At 42.3% G+C, this 21,807-nt stretch overlaps 1 protein-coding gene across 1 annotated transcript; it reads left to right on the top strand.

The window, feature by feature from the left end:
• Positions 1 to 104: 104 nt before the first annotated feature.
• On the top strand, positions 105 to 21,209 carry TPGS2 (tubulin polyglutamylase complex subunit 2). The gene is made up of 7 exons (XM_041422074.1): positions 105 to 242; positions 4,726 to 4,805; positions 12,746 to 12,833; positions 14,175 to 14,306; positions 16,158 to 16,271; positions 17,941 to 18,101; positions 19,658 to 21,209. Exons 1-7 carry the CDS (start codon positions 170 to 172, stop codon positions 19,883 to 19,885), a joined length of 876 nt encoding a protein of 291 aa, XP_041278008.1. The 5' UTR covers positions 105 to 169; the 3' UTR covers positions 19,886 to 21,209.
• The last annotated feature ends 598 nt before the right edge of the window (positions 21,210 to 21,807 follow it).

Below are 21,807 nucleotides of genomic sequence, written 5' to 3'. Positions count from 1 at the left end.
CATGCCGGGAATCGTGGTCCTCTGAGCGCGGCGGCTGCTATGGACAGACCAAGGCACAGCCCGGAAGAACTATTATTCCCAGCGTGCCCTGCGGCTACGGGGCAGTAGGAAGGCCAGAAAGGCTTTGTTCTCTGTCGGGCTGGGCAGAGGCAGGAGGGTCCCGTGGAGGATGGAGGAAAAACTCCCCACCGGCATCAAGCCCTACCTGGACAAGCTCACCTTGGGCGTCACAAGGATACTGGGTGAGTGGCGTTGAGTTACAGCCCCACAGGGTGGGGGCAGGCCGGGGGCGGGGGGAACCACCCGTTTGTCACAGCCCCTCCTGTGAATCGCGCTGCTGAGCAGCCTATGCACACACACAGACACATCCTTGTTTCTGGAAGCAACGGCAGGAATCCCGAATCTCTCGACTTTAAGAGTTTCATAAACACCAGAGAAGGAGAAAGTGGTGTTTTATGAAGAATCATGGAATCACTGGATGTTGAAAGGTGGGAAGAGACCGCACAGATCATGCAGTCCCAGCTCTGGTGCCTTGGGCAGGTTGCTCAAGGCCTTATCCAGCCTGGCCTTGAACACTGCCAGGGATGGACATCCCCAGCTTCTCTGGGCAGACCTGCCAGTGTCTCACCGCCCTCTAAGTAAAAATTTTCCTAATACCCAACCCAAATTCCCCCTCTTTCAATTTGTATACATTGCTCCTTGTCCTCTCACTTGCAGTTCATAAAGAGTCCCTCTCCAGCTTCCCTGTGGGCCCCTTCCAGATATTGCAATGTTCCTGTGAGGTCTCCACACAACTTTCCTGTGTAAATTGTGCCTAAATTTGAACCTCTGTGATAATGTGGGGTGAGCAGGGAGTGTGCCTCATGAAGGGGAGTTCAGCGTGGTTCATCAGTGTTCTGGTAGAAGGCCAATTTGTCAGTCTCCTGGGGATCAGATCCCTATAAATAATTGCCCTGCAGCTCATTCCCACATTGATACTTGTTCCATAAAATGCCCTGCTTGTAATTTTCAGGTTTTGCTCAGATACTGGCCCTTCTTGCATCACCTCAGCTCCCTCTGAAGTTCAGCAGGACTGCAAGGCATCCAAAGTTTTTGTCTTTTTCTAGACAAAAACTTTACTCATATCAATGGAATCACAAAGATTTATGGAAGTATTTATGTGTGCAAAGGATGTCAGCATTAGGCCTTTCATACCTCAGCAGCACTGAGTGCAGGACTGTCTTATTTGTAAGGCTGAAAAGCTACACCTCTATCCCAAACCATCTGTACAACAAGATTACAAGTTGCAGTCTTGGAATTTCTTTCTGGGAATCTTAGAGCCAAAAGTGAGCTCTGTTATTATCTCACCCCAACGAGGCATTGAGTTTCACCTGATAACCTCAGTGTACCTATAGTTGCACTGTATCTATAGTTGCACATGGGTTTGGATAGCTGCTCAGACAGATGAGATTAAAAGATCAGGGTTAAATTCTTTCTCTGAGCTTCAGTGAGGACAGGATTTCACCCTCAATCTCTGATCAGTGCTGGCATACTGACTTAATATTTGACTTCTAGAGGTGGGGGTGGGTGGGTTTTTTTCTGTTTGTTTGTTTTGTTAGTTGTGAGATCAGGATAACGTTATCTCTGCTCTGTGAGTGAAACTGATGATGATCATCATAGCAAAAGCTTCTTTGAAGTAGCTCTTTTTAAAAAATTACTGGCCCTGCCCACATTTTCACCACCCTCAGGTGTGTGAGAGCTGTGAGATGTGAGCTGTGTGCGGATGTTGTGTTGCCATATAAACTGTTTTGGGTATGTGTGTTGTCTACACCAGCACGACGTGGCAGTGCAGGTATGACTCTGAAAGTCCTGCAGCGTCCCTTTCACGTGGAAGGTGTTTCCTGCTTTGTGTTTTCTTCTTTTTCTCTCTGTGTCGTTGACAACTTGTATTGTGCAATACAGCAGTGTCCATCACAGTGATGTTTTACTCCACTTCTTTTCTCTGTCTCTCCACACCTTCTGGGAATTTGGCACATTTTTTCCAGTGAAGTAGTCTAAGGCATTTCAACTGTGCCACCAAATTAATTAGAATTGCTTAGCTAATTGGGAAACATTACCAGTCTGTTCAGTGCTTGTTTCTTTCAAATAACAAAGGGTATCTCATTCAGAATGACGCCTTGCTCTGTATTTATTACTACTGGAAACTATCTTACTTTAAATCTTTTGGAAAGTCTCATTAAGTCACTTGATATTTTCTGCCTAATGTAAAGTACAATCGGGCATTGTTTTGTTGGTTTGGAGTTTTTTTTAACTGTGCTCTCTGTGGAAGTCCCTACAAGAAGGGATAGTTCTCACAAGCATTGTGGAGGCTATACCTTGAGAGGAAAAAAGGGAGAGATCTTTCCCATTGCCATTATTCATTTTGCTGAAGTTCTGTGAGTAATAGAAAATTCCAGAAAGATTTATTCATAACTAAGTCAGAATGGAAGGTGTTAGCTCTTCTGCCCAAGATGGAACCACACTTCACTGTTAGCACTCTATATTAGATAAGAACATAACTATTAAAACATTTTAAAATTACACTGAGTGTTTAGCCAACTTACAGGCAGCATTAGCAGTATTGTAAAGACTGAAAATCCAGTGATTTCCTGCTTTAGCTTCATGTCACACCATTACATTGACTGTTTCTCATTAATAGTGCAAAGCACTTTTGGGAGCTTCCAGATGAAATGTCCTAAAAATAGGGCAGAGTTTACTATGATCTTGACTCAGATTAATTTATAGGGTGTAGTCTGAAGAAGTTAAGCTTTATCATGTATCTAGGTGCCACTAAAGTGGCTTCTTCATTTCTTCCATCTAGAAGGAAAAGCAATTAATTGCAAAATTTACCCAAATGCTCAGTGGCACTCCTGTCCATACCTACATGCATCTGTTAAACATGGTCTTCAGTTTACCCAAGGGATATTTTTAATATAATATTTGGGCTTTTAAGATGGAATTTCTCCTTCTTTTGATGTTGGATTTGGTTCAGACCTCTTTAGAAGTTGCATTCTCTCATTCCCAGATACCTTCTTTGACTGATAGGATATTTAATCTTCTGTCATCCCAGCCAAGATGTTGTGCATGATGAATTAAACATCCCTGCTGTTTTCTTTGATCACAGAAATAACAATTACTCTGTTATTATAATCTCCTCAACTTGTCATAAGGTTTGCATAGCTTAGATGGAAAAGACCAGTTAGGTAATTGATTCCACTCTCTTGTTCAGACAGTTTCTATTTGAGCAAGAGACAGATTGCCCTGCCTTGGACCCACCTACCAGAAGAAACTTGGTGAAACATCAGAGTCTTCTGTATGTTGGGGGTTCCCCTCAGCCAGACAAATTTACTTATGTGACCAACTATGAATTTTTTTTTTTGTGTCTTTAGCTTGGAGTTTGTTTTTCTGATGCCATGTTTTATCTTTTCAGTTATCTGACAATGTAACAATCAATATTTCCAACTGAAGTGAAGTTTAGGCTTCCTGAAACTGAGTCCCACTCTTCCACCAACAGAACAGACAAGGCCAATGCTATTGATAGAATTAAAAGCCTGGCATTGAAGACAAAAAACAAACCAAAGCTCTCTAGTGCCTGCTTTTCCTGTCTGGTGCACTGTGTATGTTTTACCAGAAAGCAATTGTAATGTGTGTGACTGCTTTAGGGGCCAGTACTTTCACAGCAGAGCCAGTCTTGAAAGCCTTGCATAGTTATCACTTCTATTCCATAGCCCTGTCTGCTGGGCTTGCAGTTCCCACAACAATTTAGTAGTCTTTCTGGACTTGATCCAAAGAGAATTATCTCAGTGGGAATTATTTCAGTTTGATGTGGATGACATAAAACATTATAAAATAGTAATTGTAAAGGAGTCTATTCTGCCATCACGCACCTGAAAGCACCATGTGGCTTGGTATCTTACATTTATATAGCATTCTTTCCCATAAAATACTCAGAAGATTTTTATAGATTGATACAAATTCAGTGCTTGTAACAAATTTTCATGTGTCCAGCTGAGGTTCCAGAGAACTGATGTTTGCTCATGCAGATCCCTTCAGCATGATCAGGTTCTGTGTCTGTCCAAACCCACTGAATCCAGACCTGAAATGTGGCTGCCCTTGTGGAGTAGGGTTGTTAGCAGTTCAGATGTCGTGCAGCAGCATTGCACTACATCTTGTACCCAGCTGAGGATATCCTACCCAACAGAAACCACAGGGCATGCTTACAAATAAAGATTCATCCCCTCTAAGAATTTGTCTCAAAACCCATCACTGATTTTTTTTTTTTCATTTTCCATAAAACCTCTGCAAAAGATCACACTGTGAAGACAAATTGTGTGCCCTTACATCATAGAATGGTTTGAGTTGGAAGAGACCTTAAAGTTATCATCTTGTTCTAACCCCTCCCACCCTGGGCACGAATGCCACCTACTAAATTAGTGTATATTGAAATATATCAAGATATGTGTATATATATGTATTAAAAAAATCAAAGGATAACATTTTGTGCAGCACTAGACATCCTCATGCCTAGACATGCGAAGTACAGTCACAGACAAAAGAAAGTGACTGCTCAGTCACCAGCACAACACTTGCAGTCATTAATGCCTTTTCCATGGCTGTCAGTCAGATTAGTTTGCAAAATTGTCTGTCTCACAGTGTTGGTGTCACCCATGCCAGATGCAAACATGGTGGCTCCTCTTTTCATTTCAGAGACTTCCCCTGGAGTTGCTGAAGTGACTTTTGTGGAAAAGGAGCCAGCTGAACGCCACACAATCGTCTCTTGGGAGCAAGTGAGTATTTTCCAGATAAAACTGCAGTGAGGTCAGTTTGAATGTGCAGCCACCCATGGAGAATGCCAAATGCAATGGCAACCTTGTGTTTATGAGACAGCTTGTTACCAAGTTTGATGTACAGTGCAGCCTAAACAGGTGTTGTTGGATTTTTCTTAATCAGGTATCACTCTTTTAGGCTGTCACATGCACCTGATCTGTTAGAGAAACATCAGTGAGGGTACATTCAGCATGACAGCTCTAAAAAGAAACCACATAACTGTAGTAGGCAGCTACAGTGGTGACTCAGTGGGGAGCAAACAGCTTTCTGACTCAGGTCTGAAAACATTTTCCAACTCCCTTTCAAACAAAATGAAGCAGTGCTTTATTATCCATGGCCATTAAAGGTAAAGGCCTCAAACTGGCAAATAACACTGCCAGTTACCCAGTTTGTTCCAGTTATCTTTTTCTATTTTTAGTCTCAGCCATGCAATTTCTCATATCCCTTTCTTTCTCCTCCTCTTTGGCTACCCAACCCAATCTCTTGGCTAGGGCATGTCCCGTTGCCTGTTCTAGAAGACTATGAAAGGACACGTGCTACCTTTACTCTGCATTATCTGACCTTACTGCATCAGTCTGTGTGATCAGAGGACTCCTGAAAACTGTTGTGTGACTCAGGGCATTTTCATTCCCTTTTTGGAATATACATATTTTCATTAATCCCATGGCCATGGTTGAGTAACTTCTTGGTAGGTGTTGCTTGTGTAGGTATGGGACAGTAGAAGCACTGTGGTCTTCAGAAAGGGACATGGCAGAGAATGGAGTTGAGTGAATCACCCTCCCTCTGCTTTAACCCTGGTTGTGACCTAAAGCAGCTGCTCCCAGAGACTGCTCTTGTTACCACTGCATAAAATACCTTCCCCTTTGACACTGTGCCGTTTACTGCTTTTCCTAAACAGTGAGGAAAAATCTTACACTAGTTTTGGTAGCGCTGTGTTCCAATTAGTGACGTTTATCAAGAACATATATTTATATATATATATATATATATATATATATTCCAGGTCAGAATGTATGTGGTGTAAACCTGTGTGTTACTTACTGAAACTTGTTCAGAAGTCAACAGTTGTGGTCAGCGAGAAATGTCCTGTTTTTCAGGTTTGTGTAAACCGATCCCTGGTTTCCTGTAGCTGTTGTTCAGGTATTGGGTTACCTGAGCTGGAAAGTTTGAGGCACCATGACTGTAAGCCAGCTCAGGTCTGGGAACACAGAGTGATATTTGCTCATTGTTCTGTTGAGTGGAGAGGACTGCTTCTCCTGGACATGGTGCTCATTCCTCTCATTTTCAGGTGCTGCTTCTCCTCTAAACTAAAATGGGTTTATTTCACAACTGAGCTATTCTTGTAAAGCCAAACAAATACTGTAGCTGAAGCACTTCATTCAAGAGAAGCCAAAACAAATTTCAGTTCCCACCCTCCCCCTCTACCCAGCAACGGACTAAGTCAATTGTGGAAGTAAATATTGAAAATTAAATGAGTGCAGTTGTGTTGGACTTCTAATAGTGAAGGACTTGGTTGTCTGTTTCCTTGGTTTTGGTTACCTTTGCGTTGACAAATTAAAGCTCCCTTCTCAAATTAAAAGGTAACAGGATTTTTTCCTTTTTTTTGTTTTTTTTTTCCTTGAGCTCTGGGGATGAAGTGTAAATCTAACCCAGTCTACACAGTTGCAGGACAAAATGTCCTGCCATGATGATTAAGTGCAATGCACTCAACAATTCACAGAGTCGTTCCAGGATGAACTTGTACCTCATTTTTCCAAAACTTACCTTTCTTGAATTTGAATACGTTTGTTTTTATCAGATTTATGACCACTAGGTGGCAATACTTGTACACATAATCCTTTCTCCAAGGCTGAGATTTTTAAAAAGATTTCGTCAGAGTATATTTTTAACTTCCCTCTACATCTTTCTTTACGAAACTATTTGCAAACTATTTGAAACTATTTTTCTGTGATGTAGGAAAAGCTGGTGAAAGTATTCCCAAAACATTATTTTCGCCCCAACAACTTCTCTCTCTCTATTGAGACTTACCAAATAAAAGCTTTATTCTTTAGATTATTGTTTAATGGAATCCATTTTTCCATTCATATTTCAGTTTTGCAAGGAAAGATTGTTTTACTGAGAAAAAAATCCAGGTGTTCAGAAGCTCTTAAAAGAAAATCAACCTTTTAAAAATTATTAATTAACATATTATTTTATTCATGCTGAGTATATGCATTTTTTTGTTTCCATCAGCCATGTTTTCTGAATTGTGCTGTGCCATGTTTGTGCTACTATGTAACTGGATGCTGCTGTGTTTTAAAATCTCACCTTGCTGGGATTAAAATAATCTTTAAAATCTTAAGCTAGTTGAATGTCCCTTAGCTGCCATGAAGCTTTGCAGGGGAAGCTGAGCTTCAGGACAGGAGTTAGTGCAGTAAGGCTGTAGGGGAGAAGAGATTTTTCCCAATGCAGAAAGAGCTGCTGAGTGTTACATGTCAGGAAATCAAGCTGGAAATCACTCCTGGAGAATTTATTAGAAATCAGCGCACACACAAAAATGCTTAAGGTGTATGATTGCCAAGTGTACTTACATGGGTAAAGCATCACTTCCCCTAAAATTGTAAGCAGTTTGTTATATTTTAATAAAACCAGATTTTTCAATATTTCCTCATATTTAAACCTACTAAGATGTTAACTTTTCCCCAAGAAAGAACGACAAGAAGTACAAGAGGGAGAAGAGACAGAGTTACCTGGTTACCAGAAAACAGGTGCTAATAACTATATCATCCTAAGAAACCTTTCCCACTCCTAAAATTAGGCTGGCAATGGCCCTACTCTCCTCTACATGCAATTTTTAGAAATAGGTGTTACACTCAAATACTGCTAGGAGGCACTCTGGTGCAGTGTCTGAATCACATTTTCTTTTTTGTATCAGCTAGAAGAAAAATGAGTCACATCATTGTTTTGATTTTCAAAAAATAGAAAATTGCCTTTTTGTTAGAGGAACACAGAGGGACCTGAGACCATTTCCTCTTGTTCTTCTCACTTTTACTTGGGAGAAAAGCCTGACCCACATCTGGCTTTCAGGGACTTTCAGTACCTTTCAGGTGTTAGAAAGTGAGATGGTCTCCCTCAACCTCCTCTTCTCCCGTCTGAACACCCCCGGCTCCCTCAGCCACTCCTCTCAGACCTGAGCTCCAGACCCTTCCCCAGCTCCGTTTCCTTCTCTGGACACACTCCAGCCCCCTCAGTGTCCTTCTTGCTGTGAGCAAACAAAGCTGAACACAAGATTCCAGGGGTGGCCTCCCCAGTGCCCCCAGCACTGCCCTGCTCCTGCTGCCCACGCTGTTGCTGACACAAGCCCGGTGCCATTGGCCTTCTCGGCCACCTGGGCACACTCCAGCTCGTGTCCAGCACTGAAAACCAGCACCTGCAGCTCCTTTCCCACTCAGCAGCCTTCCAGCCACGCTGTCCCAGCCTGGGGCACTGCCTGGGGCTGTTGTGACCCAAGAGCAGGACCCAGCACTTGGCCTGGTTGAACCTCACACAGCTGGTCCTGGCCCATGGATCCAGCCTGTGCAGATCCCTCTGCAGAGCCCCTGCCCTCCAGCAGGTCAGCACTCACACCCAGCTTGGCCTTGTCCTCAAACTGACTAAAGGAGCTCTTGATTCCCTCACTCAGATCATCAATAAAGATAAAAACCAGCACAGTACAGAGCCTCCAGTACAGAGCCCTGGGGGACACCACCAGTGACCAGCAGCCTGCTGCAAGTAATTCCATTCACCAGCACTCTCTGGGCCAGGCCAGCAGACAGTTTTTAACTCAGAGAATGGAGCATCTTAAGCCACAAGCAGCTGGTGTCTCCAGGAGAATTCTATGGGATACAGTGTCAAAGAGTTTTCTGAAGTCCAGGAAGTCAACATCCCTGAACTTTCCCTCATCCACTAAGAGGGTCACTGTGTTATAGAAGGAGATTGGGTCGGGCAGTTATGCCTTTGACAAACCCATGCTGGCTGGGCCTGATCCCCTGGATCTCCTGTAGGTGCCATGTGATGGGCACTCAATAAGATCTCCTGAGGTCAGGCTGACAGGCCAGTAGTTTCCTGATTCCTCATCTGACCCCTTATACACAATCCAGGAACCTCCTGAGTTACTCCCTCTCTACTGCATAGTGTCTCCAGCACATGTCTGGAATGTCATCCTCCTTGCTTCTACAACATCTCTTTTTGAGTCCAAATATGCATGCAGGGTGCACACCTTCAACAGTCCTTCTTGGCATCCTTCTTGTCCTCCCTTAACATTTGCCAAGCCTCCCATCCCTGATCCCCATGAGCACAGGACCTTGAGCTTGCCTTGTGGCTGTGGCTGTGGGAGAGATGGGGAAGTGGATCCAGCAGGGCCAGTGCATGAGGAAAGCTATGTTTCTTCAAGCTGCATGATGGGGAACAGGCTGGAGGACTTTTGGGAGGTAAGTAGTGTTTCTTACATGGTGTTTCCCCTCTTGTTAAGCATTATGACATTGAAAAACTGGCTGCACAACAAAATCCTCAAGAGAATTTTGAAATCCTGTTCTATGCAGCAGGGATCAAGGTGATCTCCTGGGAGCTCCCCAGGTCAGATTTATTAAAGGTGCAAGAACATTTCAATATGTTACATAAATTAACATCAATATTCACTGACAGCTAGGACAAACCAGCCATAAAACTGCAAGACATTAAGGAGAGAGAAGGGTGGCTGCTGATGTGGTCTAATTCTTGGAAGCCCTAGAAGTGACATGAATGCCTTCCTTCTCTCCCCAGAAATTGGATAAAACTCATTCATGTTTTTAGAGTCTCTCTAGAGCTGTATGTTTTGATTGCTTTCTGTTTCTTTAGTATATCTGCTTGAGAGACATTGTTTCAACAGTGTTAACAAGTGAATTGCCATATGGCAGGGTTCTTAGCTTTAGATCCATTTCTAATCAGGTCCCGGCCTCAAAAATCGGATTGTCATATTTTTCTCTATACTCAAGGGACTGTACTTTCTTGGGAGACTATTTTGAGATATTACAGAGAACAAAGAAAAGGAATAGACCTCTCACACCATATTAAGCACTTGGGATGTTTTGTTTTATGAGCTGATGAGTGTAACCAGATAACTGAAATGAAAACAGCTGCTTGCCAGGACTGTGGTTAAGCCAAGTCTGACATGTTACTTAGAAACAGTGTATTTTATGGGGCTGGAGAACACAACCCTGACAACTACCAGTTGAGCGAGAAGAATACAGAGTTTGATAAGCCATTTTTAGTATATAGTGTCATGTTTCTCTGACTGCTGTCAGAAGATTACTGTTCTATAGTTGTAGATGTTGTATAGTCATGTGACTAAGCACAATATGACAGATCAATCAATCCTTTCCATCAGATGAGAGAAATGGGTGTTAATGAAGTTTTTAATTTACAGGCCTTTTTCTATAGACCTCAGACCTGCTCTGGTACTGCGTTTTCTACCCATATATTTTGCACCAGCGTGGTTTAGAGAATCCTGAAATAAATTCAGAGAGTGGCTATCTGGAGAAACATGCACATATTGATCTTTTTCGAAAGGAGGATTCAGAGCATAAATCCTATTGAGATGTGATTTTTCTCTTGTCTTAGCTATTTGCTAAATTGGGCTGTGCCTGAATTGTAGCAGGATTTATCTGGATACTACAGAGAAAGTTTTAAAACCTTAGATTTTGCCATCCTAGTGGATCTGGTTCTCCTGCTTGGAGAAGAACACCCACTGAAGCCAGGAGACCCATTCACATATGTGTTTTTACTGCTGCAATGAATTAGTTTGAATTGGGGAATTTGAAATGTAGTCAAAGTTATGTTAACTTTTGTACTCTCCTGAGGCTTTTATAACAGGTCTGTCATACTTTCTTTCTTCATAGTTTTAGCCATAGTCACTGTACTTACAGGTACAGCTTGAAACTGGAAGTGATGAAAGCACAGCATGATATTATAAATATTTAGGACTGAGGAGAACCACAGAAAAAGGTGTGTTTGTTAAAGGCATTTGAAGAACTTCAGATATGTCCATGTGGTTTATTAACCATCTCAAACTAGAATTACCACCAGGTCCTCAGCCATCAGCAGACTCTTGTCGTAGGATGGTAAATTCTTCTCAAAACAGCTTCTGCAGTGTCAGGTTATCTGCTTTAGGACCTGTGGACCCTGAAGATTTTCTCTATCTGGATTAAGAAAGCTCTGAGCTAGTGACCAGGGTGCTTGATGAAGCAAGTAAAGTGACCTGCCCTATTGCAAGCTGCAAAGCCATTAGTGTCTGGGACTCATCAGTAGCAGTCAATCAACATTAATGCATGTGCTTTAAAAGTAAATTAACAAGCACAAGGTTGTTGGCAGATTAGGTGCTCCTACACAGTGTGTACACCCCAATGTAGGAGACAGAGACTGTAGCAACCCAAAGAAAATGTCTGTGAATAAGGCTTTAACAGGCAGAAAGGCTGTTCAGGTCCTAGGAGAGGGAGGACATGTGAACAGGATGAGACCAGCACCTTCCCTTGCTCAGCCAGCAGCTGATGACTCGAGGCCAGCATTGCAGCTGGATTCACAGCTGGCAGGTTGCTCTTGTTGGATAGATACCTCTCTCTTCTCTTGAAATGTTAACTAATGCATGCCCCAAATGAAGCAGAGATATTTGAACTGCATGTGCATCTTCCTTTTCTTTAGCTACTGGTTACTAGAATATTCTGTCTTTATTTAATGAAACTTTTCCACAAGGAGAGTAGTGCAGCCCTTGGGCAAGTCAGCATACACAGATTGTGGAACCTCCATCATGGGACACTCTCCTGAGTTTTGAGGTCTGATTCTTTTGGAGTCCTGAATGTGACTATTTCAAATTTGAACTGACTGGAGTCAATCTGTTTTTTTTCTCAAAACAATTACAAACAGACCAACAGAACTCCTTTAGTCATGGTTGTTGCTTGTGTTATTAAAACTGGCAGCTTCCATTCTGTTTAATTTTATGTACTTGACACTTCAGCAAGAGCAGAGGGTCACTGGTCTGCAGCCAGTCCTGTCCCCAGGACAGGACTGAAGGAGGGTCTAGAAATGCCTATAGTTCTTTGGGCTTCTTTTTGTTCTGAGGATTAAGCCTTTATCCTTCCATCCTTGTATTTGCAGCTTAACTGAAGAGTCTAAGTTAAGAACGACTCCTTCCACAACCAACTTAGGTATAGGAGAAGTTTTCTGGTTCCTAGAGACTCGAGCTCACTGGGGTTGCTTCTTTCACTGATGGCTCAAAAGGAAGCAGGCTTAGAAGCCACAGCCATTACTGAAGTTTGAAGGGATGAAGCCAGATTAGCAGATTTGTGAGTCTGGCTTTGCATGTGCTTGCACATACACTTTTTGTTAAGTGAAACATCAGATCTACTTGAGTATGTGCACCTTTTGAGTCTATGCTTCTTACACCTACTTGGAGCTGAAATCCCTCAGAAGAAGAGTCATTGTGCTAATATTGTACATGCTTTAGTGGAATAAGCAAGTTTAGTCTGATTTCACTTAAAGCAAAACCCTACTCTTTTAAGCCATATATGTGAAAAAGCTGATTGTTCTGATTTATGTGAGTTGGCAGTGGCTTCTAATCTCAAAAGGTAATACGATGTCTCAGTTTGGGAACAATGCTGTAATAATTTTGTGATGACTAACTGCTCATTGTGAAATTTTCCCAAGCTACCTTTGTTAAGACTAGCAGAGTCCCAAGAAATACACAGTTTTTTTTCTCAAGGCTTTAGAATGAGATATTTGAACTGATTTGAGTCACCTTGGAATTAAGTAAGAAACTTGGTGGCAAATATTTCTGTACCAGTTTTCGGTTGTTCTTAGAGTTTGAGGCATGTTCTCCATTTTCCCATTACACTTTCATTGTAATTTGCAGAAAAACTCCTGTGTATTACCTGAGGATTTAAAGAATTTCTATCTGATGACTGATGGCTTCCAGATGACCTGGAGTGTGAAGACCGATGGTGAGTCCCTGTGTTCCCCTCCACTGACAAGCTCAATTCATTGCAACCAGTCCTTCCTTTGCAGAACCTCTTTAATTTCCAACTTACTTTCTGCACAATCAATACACATCTCTCAGGGCAAAATCTATTGCTCGCATGTTCTGGCATCCCACAGAAGAGGTGCATACACTCTTTCTTTCTGGGAAGAAACTAATTATTCATGACATAAATTCTCTTCTGTAATACACTGGCCATCTGTTGACGCTCAGATTTAGGTGTGTCATTTAAACCTCATACCTAACTCCCTCTGTAGTTCATGAAGAGAGAAACAGCTGTAGCTCATTATCCCATCATAAATCAGTAGGAAGAGTCACCCTCTGATAAAATGTGTATGTACATGTTGGAGCCCGATTCTGCTTTCCACCAGCTAAAGTCTAAGCTTTTTTTCGGCAAAAATCAGGTAGTTTGTTCATTCTGCAGCTGTTATCCTGGCTCTCATTACCTTCAGGCAGGGTTCTCCAGTTGGGCTGTGGACCCTGCTCACTTCTGAAGATGGGTGTCTAATGCAGGGTCTTTCTCAGGAAGTAAATGGCATTTCAGAGACAGTTCGCATCAGTGCTTTAGCACCTGCATGACTCCCATCATGTTTCAGGTGGGACTAATGACCTCTGAGGAGTCTTGTTTTCAGGGTTCACAAGTGCATGGAGACCAAGGCTGCTGGTACAACTGTCTTGTTTGAGCAAACATCCAGCAGTGCCTTCTGAGACCCATCACACTGGCACATGGCTGAACAGGGTGCTTGCTGCCTTGATGTCTGGTAACAGCGTGAGTCCTCAGAAACATGGACAAGTGGCAAGTCCTGTAGGATTCTTTCAGGAGCACCCACATATTGATGCACTGATAAAATCCTCTGTGGAAGTGGGAACCAGGAGGATGTACCCTAAACAGATACATGGAGTGGAAGAGGACAAGCTGCCCAGTAAGCTGTGCATGTGTGGGGTGGTTTCTGATAGGAAGGGCAGTAGCAGGGAAAGAAGCTTTGAGGAAGAGACTGTAGCTGAAATCATGTAGCCAGGATTTTTCATTTTTCACAGGACTGAGCTAACAGCTGCAGGACAGTCCTTGCCAAAAGTGTAATTCCCATGCCTTTACAGCTCTGAGATGGTGTTGCATCACATGTAAGTGGAAGTCTGTGTTTGAAAAAGCCTAATTTTTGCTCTTGTAGGGTCTTACTTAAGTTAAATGTCCAGATCTTCTGGGTGTAACCATTCTTCACCCCACTGAGGTTGATATCTGGAGGAAAATAAATGCCTCCCATGCCTTCCTGACACTGGATGTGATTAATGATTTGTTTTGTTGCAGATACCCCGATGCCCCTGGGCTCCATGGTGATTAACAGCGTCTCAAAGCTGTGTCGGCTTGGGGGTTCCTCTATGTACACTCTGCCTAGTGCTCCAACTCTTGCTGACCTGGAAGATGACACAGATGAGGAAGGTAAGGCACAGTTAACAGGCTAGAAAACCTGCTCTGTCTCATCCCTTTTGTTCTATTAATGTTAGAATATAGCACAAGATACGTGGACCAAACACTTTCCACCAGGTTGCTCAGAGCTCCATCCAGCATAAACACTTCCAGGGTTGGGGCATCCACAATTTCTCTGGGCAGCCTATGCCAGCGCCTCATCACCCTCACAGTAAAGAATTTTTTCCAATATCTAATGTAAATCTGCCTTCTGTCAGTGTGAAGCCACTCCCTCTTATTCTATTCACTAAATATCCTTGTAAAAAGTCCATCTCCATCTTTCTTGTAGGCTCCTTTCCAAGTACTGGAAGGCCACAATTAGGTCACCCTGAAGCCTTCTCTTTTCCAGGCTGAACAAATCCAATGCTCTTAGTACCTCAGCTATCCCCCATGGCAGGCAATTTGGAAAAAGATGATCTTTAATGGCCCTTCCATTCTACAATACAGCAACAGAAAAGGTCACTCTAGCTACATGGGGATTACTTGGTCTAGCAACCTGGTTTAGAGAAGGGTGTCCCTATCCATGTTAGGGCAGTTGGAGTAAGATGATCTTCAAGGTTCATTTCCATCCCAAACCATTCTGTGATTCTGTAACTCTGTCTCCTGAGCAGGATCTATTATGTGTCTGATCAGTTCTCTACAGCCTTGGCAGGTAGGTCTGTATGCTGTGAATATCTTAGGGATTAGTGTAATTTGCATCCTCTTTTAACAGCCTGTTCTGCCTTTTCCCTGTTTAAACTTTCACCTGAGCCTTGCTCCAGTGATTCAGTCTCCAAAATCTTTGTGTGCTTAAGGTGTTCAGTGAACAAAAGATAACAGGTTTTGTTTTGGTAGTGAAGACAGCTGGAATTGGAAAAGTAACTGGTATGTACATGTAACTATGAGGCTACCCTGCCTAAAAATGCTGGGAATGCTGCTATTTGGAGAGAATAAGAAAGAAAAAGAAAGACCACTCATTTTGTCAGAGCTCTCACATCCAGCTGGAAAAATCAAGAGGATAAGAATACAGCCAGGTGTCACACCAATTTCTTAAAAGAACGCTATTTGATTTCAGTCTTGTCTCTGCACCTCTATAAGCTCTTCTAGCTTCTAAATGTGGTTTAAAGTAGTTTTGACATTCCAGTTTGGCTGCAGTCCTAGAAATGCTCAGTGATGGTTGAGGGTCTCAGGTTGAATAAGAGTCAGATGTGGTTGTTGAGAAGGAAGCTGATGTCACACTGTAATGTATGGAGAAATATATATATCTGCAATTTCATTGAAGTCTTATCCCAAGAGAAGAAGAATAAATTGTTCTTCCTGTCTTCTTTAGAAAAAAATAAATCAGGACAAAAAAAAAGGAATTGTATATACAATAGAAATAATGGGCTTCAATTGTAGCAGGGAAGATTCAGGATCCATCAGAAAAACTTCTAAGTGATAAGTGATAGATTTGGGTTGAGTACGTAGAGGCTGTGCCTGTGCCTTCTCTAACACTGGAGAACTTTAAGAAAAAATTAGACAAACCTCAGGGGTGACATCTGTAAACCTTGACTCGCTTAATACCAGGGAGGAAATAGAAGTCAGCTTATTTATTTTCAGCCATCTAATTTTGACTCTGTGTTTGTTTTCCTAACAAAGATTTAAAAATTTCTCACTTTTTTGGGGATTTTTGCTTGGTTTATTTTAAACATAGGGAACTTAATAATTTCCAAGAAGTATAAATGTAATAGTTTGATCCAGTTCTTCATCAGCTGATTTATTAATGTATAAAACAGATAGACTCTTTGCAACTGAGTCACAGTCAGTTTTCCAAACAAGTTTCATAAAATTTTTCCTTGGTTTCAGGTGATGGAGACAAACCAGAGAAGCCACACTTTGATTCTCGTAGTCTTATCTTTGAATTAGACCCATGCAATGGGAATGGGAAAGTCTGTCTTGTTTATAAGCATGCTGAGCCAGGTAAGGTTGAAAAAAGAAAAGTTAGCTGTCTGTTGCTATTCATTGTATCTGAAGGCCACATATGAAGAGTTATCTTGTATTTCTGATCTTCTTTGCCATTTGTAAGTGAAATTTTTACTGGGATATCCTGTCTCCACTGAAGTCAGGAGCTAAATCTTAACTAGATCTAACATTTTCTCTCCTTTTAGTGTTGGAGTCTGAGTTATAGCTTATGATTTCTGCATGCATAGAAACAGGGAAGTATTCACATGGACCTACAGACAACTGAGTTGAAATAACAGAGAGCTCCATTAATCTGGTTACATGCATGTCTTGGAACAAAGCTGTTACATTTTGATGAGAAAGGGTATACTACCATCTGCTTAGAAACAAAGTGCAGATGGTAAAAAAAGCTGAGACAGAATTAGACTGGGTCTTCCACCTTGTGCATGGATGCTGGGTCTCCAGGTGCTAACTAGGCCAAAATGTGGCAGGAAGGGTTAATGGGAAGGTGAGAAACAAACGGGAGCTGAGCTGTTTGCTCTGACAGATTCAGAGGTAACTGTTATCAGTGAGAGAGTAGTGAAACACCTAAGGCACTTGTAAAATAGGTGTCATCTGACACAGTGCACAGGTCACTAGATGTATGTGTGTTTACTGTGTAGGGTTGTGCAATTGCAATGTACAGATTCTTAAGAAAAATCTTCAGTTATTATCTTGTGCCTTTCATTGTGTGTGACTACAACTGCCATGGCAGGAAGTTCTTGTCCTCTTGCCTCACTGTGTTAGTGATTTCAGCACATGCAGTGGATAACCTAGGCAAGGGAAGGGAGCATTGGTTACAGGTATCAATGTCAACACAGGGCAGTCTGCTTAAATGACAGTGTTCAGCATCTCAATCTCCCTTAAAAAAGAGAAAACCTTCTTTTTGTGCTACAAAGGATGTCACCACCAGAGAAATATTTGATCACTGTGGAAAGATTTTGCAAAATGTGTTTTTGTTGGCAGCACATACTACCATGACTTCCAGACTCTGGACTCTATTCAGTAATCCAGATCACTGACAATTGAGTTAGTTGCTTTTAACTTTGTGGGGTGGATAAATGTTTGCCATAACTGTACTTTGAACATATACTACAAAGTTGCTGATGTCCAAGAATGTTCCATGTAGCATGTCACTCCCAGGTTGTGAAGGAGCAGCATTGCATTCATTGTCCAGCACACAGCTTGTCAAATACCCCATGCAGTGGGTGAACACTGGATGATGGGTAGGACACAAAAGCTTATAGTAAGTAGGGCTAAATAGTAAATAGTCATCACATCAGGCTGACAGCTGGTCACTGGTGGGGTTCTGCAGAGCTCCATCTTGGGCTCTTCAGTATCTTCATGAACAGCTTGGACACAGGACTGGAAAGAGTACTAATTTGTCCGTTATACTAAATTGGGAGGAGTTGATGTCTCCCTTGAAGGCCCTGCAAAGTGACCTCAACAAATTAGAGAGATGTGCAACCACCAACCGTATAAAGTTTAACAAAGACAAGTTCTGGATTCTGCACCTGGTCTGGAACAAGCCTGGAGGTACATAAAACAGCCCTTCTGATGAGTGTGTTGTGTCTCCCATCTGACAATGGCCAGGGGTTAATCTTAATACTGCAAAGCAACAGTGTAATTTGTGCTTGTTTTATTCCAGTGGTCTCCCCAGACACAGAGATCTGGTTCCTGGACAGAGCTCTGTATTGGCATTTCCTGACCAAAACCTTCACAGCCTACTACCGCCTGCTCATCACCCACCTGGGTCTCCCACAGTGGCAGTATGCCTTCACCAGCTATGGGGTCAGCCCCCAGGCCAAGGTAGGACAGCAGAGTCCAGCCTGTCAGTATTTTGCATAAGTATAGACTGCAAAAACATCTTCTCACTTTTTGGCAAGCTGTCTGTCAGCTCAGGGGGGCCTCCCTGCTGAGCCACGGAATGGACCACAAGTTTTTTCCCTGTAACATGTTAACAGTAATATGTTTCACAGTAATTTGAATTCACTAATATTGTGTTAACCCTGCTTTTCTCTCAGAAGTTGGGCCTTGATAAAAATTATGCCCAAAAAAGGGCAATTTCAAGTCCTAGAGGTAGTTACAGAAGACATAAACCCTTGTAAACATTCCAGTCACTTATTATTATTAAAATTACTATTCTGCCATGCCAAAATCCTGTTGTTAGAGGCTTCTGCTGTTCTTCTGTGTTTGACTGGGCCTTCAGCCCTATCCCTGCCTCCATCCTGTGAGAGATCAGGGAATGGAGCTGATGATCCTACTGGACACAGCTCATAAGCCAGCACAGTGTCTGTGTGCCTTGGCAAGTCCTGTTGGGACTTGAGTGTCCTGCACTTCACCCAGTCACGACAGCTGTTTTATCAGCTTGAGATTCCCTGGTCTTGTGTGCATATCAGAATTGCTAAAATCACTCCTGACATCCCATCTAACAGTGGCTGCAGAATTTGGTTTCTTTCATTCCTGATGCCTTCCCTGTTACACTGCACTGAACTTTATTGGTCAAAGGCTGTGTACTGGCACCGTGCTCTGCCTTTCTGTAACTTTCCTGCTATAAATATTTTATTACATTCAGTAGATTTGCAAACCTTAAGAGGAACCATTCATATATTCCCTAATCATTTGCAGCCCCTGTTGGTTAAAATCCTCCTAGTTTGTTAACCATTATCATTTTAAAAGTTTCCAAGGGGGCATATTAAAGCTGTTTTCCACTAAGCAGTACATTAATAGATTATTATCTCTGTTTTGGTGTTGAACTTCTCTATGTCCTGCTCAACACTTTGCTGATGGTTTCATTTTGATTTGTAATACCATAACTACTATAGTTTTATTTCCTAACTTAGTTAATGGAAAAATAGAAAATCAGAAACAGAAACAATAAGACAAACAAAATTTTGTGTAAGGAGTTTAAAAAAATTGATTATTTTACATATGAAGAGCGGGAGGAAAGTTATATTTTGACAAATTCAGCTAGTTGGTTTTCAGTTTATAAGCACATTTAAATTCCAAAGGTTTTTTAATCCTTTCTGCTTATCTGAATTTAAATAAATGTCATTTAGTTTCATCCTGTCCTTCTGCTTTTCCTGTGGTGTAAATCAGGATTTGCTCTTGATAGGAGTTACACTGCAGGAAAGGTGGTGTTAGGATTGTGTCTGGTTCTCCTCTTCCCTATCTGGAATGCAGTTCCAGGGTGGGGTTGTGCCTTGTGTATCCTTTTCACAAGCACTCTTCCAAGTCCTGTGAACTGCAAACTGAAAAGTGGCATAAGATTAAGATCAAATCTTGGGGAAGATGGGTAGCAAGGTGGAATTGTCTAAATGCAGTTTGAATTTAACCTGTTCCTTCCCCACCATGCTGTCTTTCAGCAATGGTTTAACATGTATAAACCCATAACCATCAACACAGCACTCCTGTCTGAAGAAGCTGATTCCTTTGTGAACAAGCTGGACCCCAATAAGGTATTTAAAAGCAAGAACAAAACTCCAGTGCTCAAGAAAAAACAGCCTTCACAGCCACCAGGCTCCCAAAAGAGTCATACAAGCATGACCTCTGCCAAGACATCCTCACTAGCTGGGAATTCTTCAAGGAAGTGAGCCCACCAGATCTGACCCTGGACAGCATTTACAATAAGCTTTGATGTTTTCTGCTGCAGAGTGTCTGTGGTTCAGACCAAGTTCCTTGTGCATGAATAGATGTGCCCATGGAAAGCACATAGCAGCACTTGCATGAAATATAGCCACGATGTGGATGTAGTTCCTGGAGGCTCTTAAAAAATGGATACATCAATTTTGTTCCCTTCTGCTACCTGCAGCATGTTCTTTTCAGAGGGTACGAAGAAACCTTTGCTGTCACTGCTCCACAGAGAAGCTCTTGTTCCTGTACAACTGCAGCAGTGAAGTGAAAGCAAATGTTACTCACTGTAACTTTAACCAGACCCATGCTGAAGTAGAGGGTGTGAAAATGTTTCTGCCATGTCCTTTGAAAGAAAACTGTCCTGACCTTGCATGCTGTGGGAGCAGGCTGCAGCCCACTGAACACAAAAGTATCTTTCACTCCAGATAGAATCAAACTCTGCACTTCCTTCTGCTTCGTCCACCTTCTGCTCTGAGATCATGGTACAATGGGACTTGTGACTTCCACGTCTCTGCATTAGACTAGCCACTTGCTCTGCAGCCCAGACCTCTTTTTGGCCTTTGTGCTTGTCCTAGATTGCAAGGCAATATGTGTATTCTATTTGCCATCTGTTAGAGGTGTGGCTGTTATCTTCTGTTAATGTTGTCATCATGTTGCAAAAGTTCCATACTGTTGTCTCCGTATCACAAAAGTTTCATACCTTCTTGGTGTTTTCTCGTGGACAGCTCCTCAGAGCACTCTTTCTTCCTCACAAAGTAGCCAACTGACTCCAATTCCTCTCAACCAGCCAACCCACTCCTTTATAGCACTCTTCTTCTTATTGGTCACAGCTGTGGCCTGTTAAACTCAGGCCTGTTCCTAATCTTTGGTGATTGGCCCAGATGCAACTCCTTAGGGGTGAGATTACTTTCTGCACTATCTTTATTTTCTTATGTTCCATCCCACCACACATTAATTGGGCAGTTTTCTTTATCTCTTCCAAACTCCAGTCCTCCCTCCAGGGAGATATCTGCTGTTAATGGGTTATTGAGTGTCCCTGCATCACTGATAAAATTACAGCATCCCAGTGGGAGATGCTCTGCCCAGAGGGAGGAGCCAAGCATTCCTAACTGGATATAATCTGAGATTTTGGGACACCAGAACAGCCTTTCCACTTTATTCCCAGAAGAGCAGCTGCCTTTTCCACTGGATCTTCAGAGGAAGACTACACCCTTCTCCAGGATCTCTGCTCCAGTAGAACCACACCTGCTGCTCCAGGAGGACAGCAGCCACAATTCCAGTGGGACTGCTACCAACACCCTGACCAACAGGGTGTCAGGTTGTATTCTGACTCTCTCGTGTTGTTTTGTATTACTGAATTGTTTATTTTATTTTTATTTTCTTCCCTAATAAAGAACTGTTATTCTTGCTCCCATATCTTTGCCTGAGAGCCCCCCTTAATTTCAAATTTGTAACAGTTTGGAGGGAGGAGATTTACAGTTTCCTGTTCAGGGGAGGCTTTTGCCTTCCTTAGCAGACACCTGTCTTTTCAAACCAAGACAGTGCTGTATCTTTTCAAATGGTGACATGATTTGCAATAATCCTGAAGCCAGAAGCTGCAAGATCCTTTGTTGCTTTCCTTTGTGGGAACTGCTGAGCAGAGAGTCAATGGTGTTGAGTCCAATCAGCCAGGAGGTCCTCTTGGTTTGTCACACATTCATTTGCAGAGCTGTCCATTGAAACAGACACTTTTCAGTTGGTCAGGATCTCACCGGGGGCCACTGAGATCCTACAACCTCAGATGCCTCTACCCTGATGCTGTTTTCTATACTGTAAGTTTTCAAGTTAGAACTGCACTTTAACCCATTCAGTTACTCCTGTTTGTTTCCATTACTTTTCTGTG

Source organism: Onychostruthus taczanowskii, unplaced genomic scaffold (genome assembly GCF_017590055.1).
Source record: "Onychostruthus taczanowskii isolate IOZ18803 unplaced genomic scaffold, ASM1759005v1 scaffold70, whole genome shotgun sequence".
Lineage (NCBI taxonomy): Eukaryota > Metazoa > Chordata > Aves > Passeriformes > Passeridae > Onychostruthus > Onychostruthus taczanowskii.
This window is presented reverse-complemented; position numbering and strand designations above follow the sequence as displayed.